This window comes from Scyliorhinus canicula, chromosome 7, assembly GCF_902713615.1.
Source record: "Scyliorhinus canicula chromosome 7, sScyCan1.1, whole genome shotgun sequence".
Lineage (NCBI taxonomy): Eukaryota > Metazoa > Chordata > Chondrichthyes > Carcharhiniformes > Scyliorhinidae > Scyliorhinus > Scyliorhinus canicula.
The window spans coordinates 6,590,636-6,602,981 of NC_052152.1; the positions used below are offsets into that span (position 1 = coordinate 6,590,636).

The window sequence follows — 12,346 nt, forward strand, 5'->3', positions numbered from 1 at the left end:
GGCTGGGATGAGTGTGTGTGGGGAGTGTAATGTGTATGTGAGGCTGGGATGAGTGTGTGTGGGGAGTGTAATGTGTGTTGGGCTGGGATGAGTGCGTGTGGGGAGTATAATGTGTGTGAGGCTGGGATGAGTGTGTGTGGGGAGTGTAATGTGTGTGTGGGGCTGGGATGAGTGTGTGTGGGGAGTATAATGTGTGTGTGGGGCTGGGCTGAATGTGTGTGTGGAATGTAATGTGTGTGTGCGGCTGGGGTGAGTGTGTGTGGGGAGTGTAATGTGTGTGCGGCTGGGATGAGTGTGTGTGGGGAGTGTAATGTGTGTGTGGGGCTGGGATGAGTGTGTGTGGGGAGTATAATGTGTGTGTGGGGCTGGGCTGAATGTGTGTGGGGAATGTAATGTGTGTGTGCGGCTGGGGTGAGTGTGTGTGGGGAGTGTAATCTGTGTGCGGCTGGGATGAGTGTGTGTGGGGAGTGTAATGTGTGTGTGGGGCTGGGATGAGTGTGTGTGGGGAGTGTAATGTGTGTGTGTGGCTGGGATGAGTGTGTGTGTGGGGAGTGTAATGTGTATGTGAGGCTGGGATGAGTGTGTGTGGGGAGTGTAATGTGTGTGTGAGGCTGGAATGAGTGTGTGTGGGGAGTGTAATGTGTGTGTACGGCTGGGGTGAGTGTGTGTGGGGCGTGTAATGTGTATGTGAGGCTGCGATGAGTGTGTGTGGGGAGTGTAATGTGTGTGTGAGGCTGGGATGAGTGTGTGTGGGGAGTGTAACGTGTGTGTACGGCTGGGGTGAGTGTGTGTGGGGAGTGTAATGTGTATGTGCGGCTGGGATGAGTGTGTGTGGGGAGTGTAATGTGTGTGTGTGGCTGGGATGAGTGTGTGGGGGGAGTGTAATGTGTGTGTGAGGCTGGGATGAGTGTGTGTGGGGAGTGTAATGTGTATGTGCGGCTGGGATGAGTGTGTGTGTGGAGTGTAATGTGTGTGTGGGGCTGGGAAGGATGTGTGTGGGGAGTGTAATGTGTGTGTGAGGCTGGGATGAGTGTGTGTGGGGAGTGCAATGTGTGTGCGGCTGGGATGAGTGTGTGTGGGGAGTGTAATGTGTATGTGCGGCTGGGATGAGTGTGTGTGGGGAGTGTAATGTGTGTGTGGGGCTGGGATGAGTGTGTGTGGGGAGTGTAATGTGTATGTGCGGCTGGGATGAGTGTGTGTGGGGAGTGTAATGTGTGTGTGGGGCTGGGATGAGTGTGTGTGGGGAGTGTAATGTGTATGTGCGGCTGGGATGAGTGTGTGTGGGGAGTGTAATGTGTATGTGCGGCTGGGATGAGTGTGTGTGGGGAGTGTAATGTGTGTGTGGGGCTGGGATGAGTGTATGTGGGGAGTGTAATGTGTATGTGCGGCTGGGATGAGTGTGTGTGGGGCTGGGATGAGTGTGTGTGGGGAGTGTAATGTGTGTGTGGGGCTGGGATGAGTGTGTGTGGGGAATGTAATGTGTGTGTGCGGCTGGGATGAGTGTGTGTGGGGAGTGTAATGTGTGTGTGGGGGCTGGGATGAGTGTGTGTGGGGAGTGTAATGTGTGTGTGAGGCTGGGATGAGTGTGTGTGGGGAGTGTAATGTGTGTGTGGGGCTGGGATGAGTGTGGGTGGGGAGTGTAATGTGTGTGTACGGCTGGGGTGAGTTTGTGTGGGGAGTGTAATATGTGTGTGGGGCTGGGATGAGTGTGTGTGGGGAGTGTAATGTGTATGTGCGGCTGGGATGAGTGTGTGTGGGGAGTGTAATGTGTGTGTGGGGCTAGGATGAGTGTGTGTGGGGAGTGTAATGTGTGTGTGAGGCTGGGATGAGTGTGTGTGGGGAGTGTAATGTGTATTTGCGGCTGGGATGAGTGTGTGTGGGGAGTGTAATGTGTGTGTGTGGCTGGGATGAGTGTGTGTGGGGAGTGTAATGTGTGTGCGGCTGGGATGAGTGTGTGTAGGGAGTGTAATGTGTGTGGGGCTGGGATGAGTGTGTGTGGGGAGTGTAATGTGTGTGAGGCTGGGATGAGTGTGTGTGGGGAGAGTAATGTGTATGTGCGGCTGGGATGAGTGTGTCGGGGGAGTGTAATGTGTGTGTGCGGCTGGGATGAGGGTGTGAGGGGAGTGTAATGTGTATGTGCGGCTGGGATGAGTGTGTGTGGGGAGTGTAATGTGTGTGTGCGGCTGGGATGAGTGTGTGTGGGGAGTGTAATGTGTATGTGAGGCTGGGATGAGTGTGTGTGGGGAGTGTAATGTGTGTGGGGCTGGGATGAGTGTGTGTGGGGAGTATAATGTGTGTGAGGCTGGGATGAGTGTGTGTGGGGAGTGTAATGTGTATGTGCGGCTGGGATGAGTGTGTGTGGGGAGTGTAATGTGTGTGTGGGGCTGGGATGAGTGTGTGTGGGGAGTGTAATGTGTGTGTGCGGCTGGGATGAGTGTGTGTGGGGAGTGTAATGTGTGCGTGCGGCTGGGATGAGTGGTGTGTGGGGAGGGTAATGTGTGTGTGGGGCTGGGATGAGTGTGTGTGGGGAGTGTAATGTGTGTGTGCGGCTGGGATGAGTGTTTTGGGGAGTGTAATGTGTGTGTGGGGCTGGGATGAGTGTGTGTGGGGAGTGTAATGTGTGTGTGGGGCTGGGATGAGTGTGTGTGGGGAGGGTAATGTGTGTGTGGGGCTGGGATGAGTGTGTGTGGGGAGTGTAATTGTGTGTTTACTGGGATGAGTGTGTGTGGGGCTGGGATGAGTGTGTGTGGGGCTGGGATGAGTGTGTGTGGGGAGTGTAATGTGTGTGTGGGGCTGGGATGAGTGTGTGTGGGGCTGGGATGAGTGTGTGTGAGGCTGGGATGAGTGTGTGTGGGGAGTGTAATGTGTGTGTGCGGCTGGGATGAGTGTGTGTGGGGCTGGGATGAGTGTGTGTGAGGCTGGGGTGAGTGTGTGTGGGGAGTGTAATGTGTGTGGGTGGCTGGGATGAGTGTGTGTGGGGAGTGTAATGTGTGTGTGTGGCTGGGATGAGTGTGTGTGGGAGTGTAATGTGTGTGTGGGGCTGGGATGAGTGTGTGTGGGGAGTGTAATGTGTGTGTGGGGCTGGGATGAGTGTGTGTGGGGAGGGTAATGTTTGTGTGGGGCTGGGATGAGTGTGTGTGGGGCTGGGATGAGTGTCTGTGCGGCTGGGATGAGTGTGTGTGGGAGTGTAATGTGTGTGTGCGGCTGGGATGAGTGTGTGTGGGGAGTGTAATGTGTGTGTGGGGCTGGGATGAGTGTGTGTCGGGAGTGTAATGTGTGTGTGTGGGGAGTGTGTGGGGAGTGTGTGGGGAGGGTAATGTGTATATGCGGCTGCAGCTTGTCAGCCTCCCGAGTGTCAATCACAAACCCGGCGAATCCCGCACCGTTTTTCATTGTGTTCCACGTCGCCCCGGTGCTAGCCCCTCGCCGACAGCAGAATCGGTCCAGGGGCGGCGCCAGCTTTTCTGTCGTAAAAGTCCACGGATTCTGGCATCAACACTTAGTCTCAGACATCCCGCCAACTCCGGATTCCGGCATAGCACGCCCCCTTCGTTCCCACAGCCGGCCGATGGGGTTTCCCATTGTGGCCACTTCCACGCTGTCGGGAAAGCCGGGGACATGGGTGCGCTGCCGGCGAAGCGGATGATCCCGCCAATGGAGGTTCCTGCAGCATAAGTGTGCGCGGGTGTGTCTTTGAGTGTATATGTGTATGCGGGTGCATGTTTGAGAGTGTGTGTGCATTTACATGTATGTATGTGCATATATGTATATCTAGATGTGTCTATATGCTATATATAGATTTGTATGTACTTGTTCTTGGGTGTGTTTATGTTCATATATGCATGGGTGTGCAAATGTGCATGTGAATATGTGTGTGTGTTAAATGTGAGTGTATGTGCATCTGAGTGTGCAAGTATGTATATTTAAGTATTTTAGTATGCATATATAGAATCATGGAATTTACAATGCAGAAGGAGGCCATTCAGCCCATCGAGTCTGCACCGGCCCTTGGAAAGAGCACCCTTCCCAAGCCGACGCCTCTACCCTATCCCTGTAACCCAGTAACCCCACCTAACCTTCTGGACACTAAGGGACAATTTAGCATGGCCAATCCACCTAACCTGCACATCTTTGGACTGTGGGAGGAAACCGGAGCACCCGGAGGAAACCCACGCACACACGGGGAGAACGTGCAGACTCCACACAGACACCCGATGGCAGTATTGACCCCAGGACCCTCGTGCTGTCAGGCTGCAGTGCTAACCACTGTGCCACCGCGCCGCCCTGTATATATGTGAATGTGTGTATATTTTAGCGTCTGTATATGTGTATGTGAGTGTGTGTTTGCATGTGTATATATGTGTGTATATATCTATGTATGTGTGTATTTGTGTGTTTATAGTTGTGAGTGTGTGTATAAATCTGTGTGAGTGTTTGTATGTTTATTTGTGAGTGTATATATGTGTGTGCAAGTGTGAGTGTATATATGTGTATGTATATATGCATGTTTATATGTATGTGTAGGTGTGTGGACACTTAATTCTCTATCTGTGTGCACGATTCTGTGTCTTTGTGTGAGTTTGTATGTGTGTGTATATGTGCATGTATATGTGCGTGTGTATTTATGTGTTTGTGTACATGTGTGTATACATATGAGTCCATCTCCTCTCTCCCTCTCTCTCTTTCTCCTTCTCTCTCTCTCCCTCTCTTTCTCTTTCCCTCCCTATCTCTCGCTCTCTCTCTTTATCTTTCCCTCCCTCTCTCTCTCGCTCTCTATCTCTCCCTTTCTCTCCCTCTCCCTCCCTTTCTCTCTTCCTCTCTCTCTCCCTTTCTCGAAAATCCTTCGGTGCAAACATCCTGTTTTATTTCTTTCTAAAATATTGTAGCTATGGTTACCTGTTGTGTCCTTTGATAAATACCCTGTCCAGCATCCGAAGGGGCTCAAAGGAAAATGAGTTGGTTCCTGAGGAATGTGGTGCAACGGTTCAGTTGGTGAGAATCCAACTGGGCCCCCGGCCACTGAAGACAACAGGGAAACCTGAGGGATCAGATGGCGTAGAGGGTAAGGGCTGGGTTCAAAGGGCAGCAATATGATATAACGGATGGTGTAGGAATGGAGAAGGAATGGTATTGAGTGGCATTGATGGGTGGACCTACACGGAAAGAGGTGGAACGAGATCCCTGAGAGCATTGAGTTTAAGAGAGGGTGTGACAAAGGGTAGTTCAAGTAGCAGTCGCATTTGGCACACAATGTGTGGAAAGGTTGGGTTGAATGGGCCGAATGGCCTCTTTGTACTCGCACATTCTTCAGCTATTGGCAGCCATCCTGACCCTCACTGAGAGATTTCACTGGTGACTTGCACCATCTCCTCTCCAGGAAGTGTCGAAGATTTTGGTTTAGACGGGCAGCATTGTCGGCACGGGTTTGGAGGGCCGAAGGGCCTGTTCCTGTGCTGTACTTTTCTTTGTTCTTTATCTCAGTAATATATTGCATCATGTTATAAAGGTAATTTTACAGAACTTGAATATTTTCTGAAAAGAGGGCCAGGTTGCGGAAGTTTTTCACCTGCCACTCATCAGGACAAATGCAAGGATGCCAAATTTCAAACAGTCGCAACAATTGCTACTGCAAGAGAAAGGGGCGCTGCTTGGTTGGCAAGTTGATTTTGATTAGCCGAAGCATTGCAATGGAGAAAGCAATAAGGGACTACAACATCTCGCAGATCCTGGATGATTCAGAAAAAGACACAAGGCTTGAGCATATTCCTTTTGTTTGCAGAGAATTGGTCATTATGTGTGAGAGTGTGTCAGTTCCAGCAAGTAGAAATGAGTCACGGTATGAGCTTGATCATCTTAAATTGTTTCTTCGTGTAGCTAAATGCGCACTCACACTGCTACAATGCAGTGGCTACGTGAGTGGTATTTTCCCCTATCAACGCCATTGAACTACACCGTGAATGAATTTCAGTGTTAGTGTGATGCCACTGAGCCGACAGCCAGTGGCTTTTTGAATCAATCAGCAATTTCCTTTGTTTGTTTGAATCAGGCAGAGCACAGATCGTACTCAACCAGCCCACGCTTGCGAAACCCAAGGCGAAACACCTACTGTTAGGTATCACCCTACGATTGGGCAGCACTCGCTGAACAATCCTGAGTGCGCCAACAGCTGCACAAACAACCAATCGACCTAGCTGGTATTGTGGCTCATTTGCGCTTGCTCGAAGCAACACGCATTCATACACAGGAACCTGTCCTCTGCAAACAAAAGGTATCTGACCATTTCAACCTCTCAGGTGACTGTACACATGGGAGCATGGGTTCAAACTGGGGAAAGGCGAATTGAGGACGAATCTTGTTCACTCTGAGAGGCGGGATGGGCGTTGGAGATGGGGCAGCGTTGTCAGGGAGAAACCGCTGGAGTCAGCTGAAGGTCATTGAATTCAGCTCTGAGGTCCTTGTACTCCTATCAGTGTATCCACTCCTTCAGGTGGCATCTCAACTCAGTGGTACGTGAATAGCCAGACCTTGGCTTGCCTGGAATTGTTGAGTCGGCAAAGTTTGTTGCATTCTCAGTAAGCCGGTGCTGGTACACAAACAGATTCGGGAACAATTCACGATTCTAGTACTTGGGAACAGAAGACGGGGGAGGCGGAGGGACTGAAGGAGATTCAGATGGTTGCGTTCAATTGTCCTTTGCCATGTGTGACAGCAATTTGTAAATCTACTCTTCTGGCTTCCTGCAGTCTGGTAACTTCTCTTTTGCTTCTTTCTTCCAGTCCCCTCTTTCACATTCACACCGACAGGTAAATATTCCTGATCCTTCAATATTTTCCTGCATGTGCATGCTGTTAACTTGCAATTATGATTTGCCCCCTTACATTCCTGTAAACCTTTCTTCCTCAGACTATGGTTGGTGTTCCCTATGGTTTAATGCGCCATTACACTCCGTATCGATTTGGGCGGACAACACGATGCCTTTTTAAAATCTTATATTTATGAAAATATTTGTGGGATCCTCATTTCATTGTCCCGCTTTAACCCTCACTTTTCCCACCATCCTGGAGCCAAGGTGGGCAAGTGGAGCTCAGGTACCAAGGAGCTATGGTCTGATTGGATGGTGGAGGAGGCTGAAGGGGCTGAATGGCCTCCTTGTAGAATCATGCCGCAGGGCGGCACGGTGGCGCAGTGGTTAGCACTGCTTCCTCACAGTGCCGAGGAGCCGGGTTTGATCCCGGCCCCCCCCCCCCCCGGGTCCGTGTCTGCGTGGGTCTCACCCCCACAACCCAAAGACGTGAAGGGTAGGTGGATTGGCCACTCTAAAATTGACCCTTAATTAGAAAACAAAAATAGAATCATGCACCTGAGAAAGTGGCCATTCCGCCAATCATTCCTGGGCTGGGTTTCTGAAATACGTCCCACTCTCTGCTCCTCTCCATGACTCTATTCCTGATCCTCTATTCTCCGTCTTTTAAGAGCTATCTCTTCTGCTCCTTTTCGTTTGGCTCCATTACCACTCCGCACACTCTGCACTAAGGTGCTGAGCGTGACGGACCGAGAGAGTGTGGGGGTGGGGGATGGAAGGGGAGGGGGGGGGAGAGGGGGGCGGGGGGCGTGCAGGCTGTTTACCGTGCCAAAGAAATTTCAGCAGAGTTTGGTATCCTTCAGGCCTGACTGGTATGCTTGCCAATTCTGACTGGAATTATCCCAGAACGTTTTACTACGTGACAGGACTGGTTTGACTGTGACGGCTAACTGTTTGATGGACTCTCTGCTTATTTATCGGCTGTGCTGATGTCGGAGGACACCGTTCCTGGCATTGATTTCACAAGCTCCTTCTTGAGGTTTGTGCGTGATTGACTAGTCCAGCATTTGTTGCCCATTCCTAATTGCCCTTGAGAAGATGGTGGTGAGCTGCCTTCTTGAACCGCTGCAGTCCATGAGGTATAGGTACACCCACTGTCCTGTTAGGGAGGGAGTTCAGGATTGTGACCCAGCGACAGTGAAGGGCAGCGATATATTTCCAAGTCAGGGTGGTGAGTGACTTGGAGGGGAACCTCCAGGTGGTGGGGTTCCCAGGTATCTGCAGCCCTTGTCCTTCTAGATGGTAGCAGTCGTGGGTGTGTACGGTGTTGTCTGAGGAACCTTGGGGAGTTACTGCAGTGCATCTTGTACATGGTACACACGGCTGCCACTGTGCGTCGGTGATGGCCCATCAAGCGGGGCTGCTTTGTCCTGGATGGTGTCGAGCTTCTTGAGTGTTGTTAGAGCTGCACTCATCCTGGCAAGTGGAGAGTATTCCATAACACGAGTATTCCATAACCGTAGGCAGCACGGTAGCATAGTGGTTAGCACAGGGTCCCAGGTTCGATTCCGGCTTGGGTCACTGTCTGTGCGGAGTCTGCACATCCTCCCCCTGTGTGGGTGGGTTTCCTCCGGGTGCTCCGATTTCCTCCCACAGTCCAAAGATGTGCAGGTTAGGTGGATTGTCCATGCTAAATTGCCCTTAGTGTCCAAATAATAATAATAATTATTAATAATAATAATAAATTGGGTGGGGTTACTGGGTTTATGGGGATAGGTTGGAAGTGTGGGGCTTAAGAGATGCTCTTTCCAAGAGCCAGTGCAGACTCGATGCCCGAATGGCCTCCTTCTGCACTGTAAATTCTATGATTCTATGAACACACCGTATTGGGCCTTGTCGCTATTGGACAGGTTTTGGGGGAGGAGATGAGTTACTCACTGAAGAACACTGGAAACATTTCCTGGAAGGTATTGGAAGGGACCATCCTGGGATTGAACCTTCAGGGTTTGCAGGGATGAGGGGTTGGTGAGTGCACCTTGATTCACCCAACACATGATGTATAACAGGACGTGTTTGTTTTTGATTACAGTGGCCTATCAGAGAGGGGGTGAAAGCGTGAGCAGTGGAGCACGGTAAGATGAATGTTTGATTGTTTTCTGCTCAAGGGTGGGGATCCAGGGTGGGTCAGCTGGATTCAGTCAGCCTGCCCGAGCCCACAGGAAAATCAATCCGGGGTCTCAATCCGGGGTCTCGATCCGGAGTCTCAATCCGGTGTCTCGATCCGGGGTCTAGATCCGGGGTCTCAGTCCGGGGTCTCAATCCGGGGTCTCAATCCGGGGTCTCAGTCCGGAGTCTCGATCCGGGGTCTCAAACCGGGGTCTCAATCCGGGGTCTCAATCCGTGGTCTCGATCCGGAGTCTCAATCCAGGGTCTCAGTCCGGGGTCTCAGTCCGGGGTCTCAATCCGGGGTCTCAATCCGGGGTCTCAATCCGTGGTCTCGATCCGGAGTCTCAATCCGGGGTCTCGATCCGGGGTCTCGATCCGGAGTCTCAATCCGGGGTCTCAATCCAGGGTCTCAATCCAGAGTCTCAATCCGGGGTCTCAATCCAGGGTCTCAATCCGGGGTCTCAGTCCGGGGACTCAATCCGGGGTCTCAGTCCGGGGTCTCAGTCCGGGGTCTCAGTCCGGGGTCTCAATCCGGGGTCTCAGTCCGGGGTCTCAATCCGGGGTCTCAGTCCGGGGTCTCGATCCGGGGTCTCGATCCGGGGTCTCAGTCCGGAGTCTCAATCCGGGGTCTCAGTCCGGGGTCTCGGTCCGGGGTCTCAATCCGGGGTCCGGGGTCTCAGTCCGGGGTCTCAATCCGGGGTCCGGGGTCTCAGTCCGGGGTCTCAATCCGGAGTCTCGATCCGGGGTCTCGATCCGGGGTCTCAATCCGGGGTCTCAGTCCGGGGTCTCAATCCGGGGTCTCGATCCGGGATCTCAATCCGGGGTCTCAATCCGGGGTCTCGATCCGGGGTCTCGATCCGGGGTCTCAGTCCAGGGTCTCGGTCCGGGGTCTCGGTCCGGGGTCTCAGTCCGGGGTCTCAGTCCGGAGTCTCACTCCGGGGTCTCAATCCGGTGTCTCGGTCTGGGGTCTCAATCCGGGGTCTCGGTCCGGGGTCTTGGTCCGGGGTCTCGATCCGGGGTCTCAGTCCGGGGTCTCAGTCCGGGGTCTCAGTCCGGGGTCTCGATCCGGGATCTCAATCCGGGGTCTCGATCCGGGGTCTCGATCCGGGGTCTCAGTCCGGGGTCTCGATCCGGGGTCTCAGTCCGGGGTCTCAGTCCGGGGTCTCAATCCGGGGTCTCAATCCGGGGTCTCGGTCCGGGGTCTCGGTCCGGGGTCTCAGTCCGGGGTCTCAATCCGGGGTCTCAATCCGGTGTCTCGGTCCGGGGTCTCGGTCCGGGGTCTCAATCCGGGGTCTCGGTCCGGGGTCTCGGTCCGGGGTCTCAGTCCGGGGTCTCAGTCCGGAGTCTCAGTCCGGAGTCTCAATCCGGGGTCTCAATCCGGGGTCTCAATCCGGGGTCTCAATCCGGGGTCTCAATCCGGAGTCTCAATCCGGAGTCTCAGTCCGGCGCCTCGATCCGGAGTCTCAATCCGGAGTCTCAGTCCGGAGTCTCAATCCGGGGTCTCAATCCGGGGTCTCAGTCCGGAGTCTCAATCCGGAGTCCCAGTCCGGGGTCTCAGTCCGGAGTCTCAGTCCGGGGTCTCAGTCCGGAGTCTCAATCCGGAGTCTCAATCCAGTGTCTCAGTCCGGAGTCTCAATCCGGGGTCTCAGTCCGGGGTCTCAATCCGGAGTCTCAATCCAGTGTCTCAATCCGGGGTCTCAATCCGGGGTCTCAGTCCGGGGTCTCAACCCGGGGTCTCAGTCCGGGGTCTCAATCCGGGGTCTCAATCCGGGGTCTCAATCCGGGGTCTCAATCCGGAGTATCAGTCCGGGGACTCAATCCGGGGTCTCAGTCCGGGGTCTCGATCCGGGGTCTCGATCCGGGGTCTCGATCCGGGGTCTCGATCCGGGGTCTCAGTCCGGGGTCTCAATCCGGGGTCTCAGTCCGGGGACTCAATCCGGGGTCTCAGTCCGGGGTCTCAATCCGGGGTCTCAGTCCGGGGTCTCGATCCGGGGTCTCGATCCGGGGTCTCGATCCGGGGTCTCGATCCGGGGTCTCGATCCGGGGTCTCAGTCCGGGGTCTCAATCCGGGGTCTCAGTCCGGGGACTCAATCCGGGGTCTCAGTCCGGGGTCTCGATCCGGGGTCTCGATCCGGGGTCTCGATCCGGGGTCTCAGTCCGGGGTCTCGGTCCGGTGTCTCAATCCGGGGTCTCAGTCCGGGGTCTCAGTCCGGGGTCACGATCCAGGGTCTCGATCCGGGGTCTCAATCCGGGGTCTCAATCCGGGGTCTCAATCCGGGGTCTCAGTCCGGGGTCTCAATCCGGAGTCTCAGTCCGGAGTCTCAATCCGGGGTCTCAGTCCGGGGTCTCAATCCGGGGTCTCAGTCCGGGGTCTCAGTCCGGGGTCTCAATCCGGAGTCTCAGTCCGGGGTCTCAGTCCGGGGTCTCAATCCGGGGTCTCAATCCGGAGTCTCAATCCAGTGTCTCAGTCCGGAGTCTCAATCCGGGGTCTCAATCCAGTGTCTCGGTCCGGGGTCTCAGTCCGGGGTCTCAATCCGGGGTCTCAATCCGGGGTCTCCATCCGGGGTCTCGATCCGGGGTCTCAATCCGGGGTCTCAATCCGGGTTCTCAATCCGGGGTCTCGGTCCGGGGTCTCAGTCCGGAGTCTCAATCCGGGGTCTCAGTCCGGGGTCTCAATCCGGGGTCTCAATCCGGGGTCTCAATCCGGGTTCTCAATCCGGGGTCTCGGTCCGGGGTCTCAGTCCGGGGTCTCAATCCGGGGTCTCAATCCGGGGTCTCAGTCCGGGGTCTCGATCCGGGGTCTCGATCCGGGGTCTCGGTCCGGGGTCTCAATCCGGGGTCTCAGTCCGGGGACTCAATCCGGGGTCTCAGTCCGGGGTCTCGATCCGGGGTCTCGATCCGGGGTCTCGATCCGGGGTCTCAGTCCGGGGTCTCGGTCCGGTGTCTCAATCCGGGGTCTCAGTCCGGGGTCTCAGTCCGGGGTCTCAGTCCGGGGTCACGATCCAGGGTCTCGATCCGGGGTCTCAATCCGGGGTCTCAATCCGGGGTCTCAGTCCGGGGTCTCAGTCCGGGGTCTCAATCCGGAGTCTCAGTCCGGAGTCTCAATCCGGGGTCTCAGTCCGGGGTCTCAATCCGGGGTCTCAGTCCGGGGTCTCAGTCCGGGGTCTCAATCCGGAGTCTCAGTCCGGGGTCTCAGTCCGGGGTCTCAATCCGGGGTCTCAATCCGGAGTCTCAATCCAGTGTCTCAGTCCGGGGTCTCAATCCGGGGTCTCAATCCAGTGTCTCGGTCCGGGGTCTCAGTCCGGGGTCTCAATCCGGGGTCTCAATCCGGGGTCTCGATCCGGGGTCTCGATCCGGGGTCTCAATCCGGGGTCTCAA

The 12,346-nt window shown here is 54.7% G+C and overlaps 1 protein-coding gene across 1 annotated transcript in view; it reads left to right on the forward strand.

Annotated features, from left to right (window-relative positions):
* The window catches only part of robo1 (roundabout, axon guidance receptor, homolog 1 (Drosophila)), a 738,067-nt gene that overhangs the window by 674,407 nt on the left and 51,314 nt on the right, over positions 1-12,346 (forward strand). Inside the window, 3 exon segments of the mRNA XM_038801251.1 lie at positions 4,887-5,062; positions 6,777-6,803; positions 8,892-8,934. Coding sequence (XP_038657179.1) covers positions 4,887-5,062; positions 6,777-6,803; positions 8,892-8,934 — 246 coding nt within the window.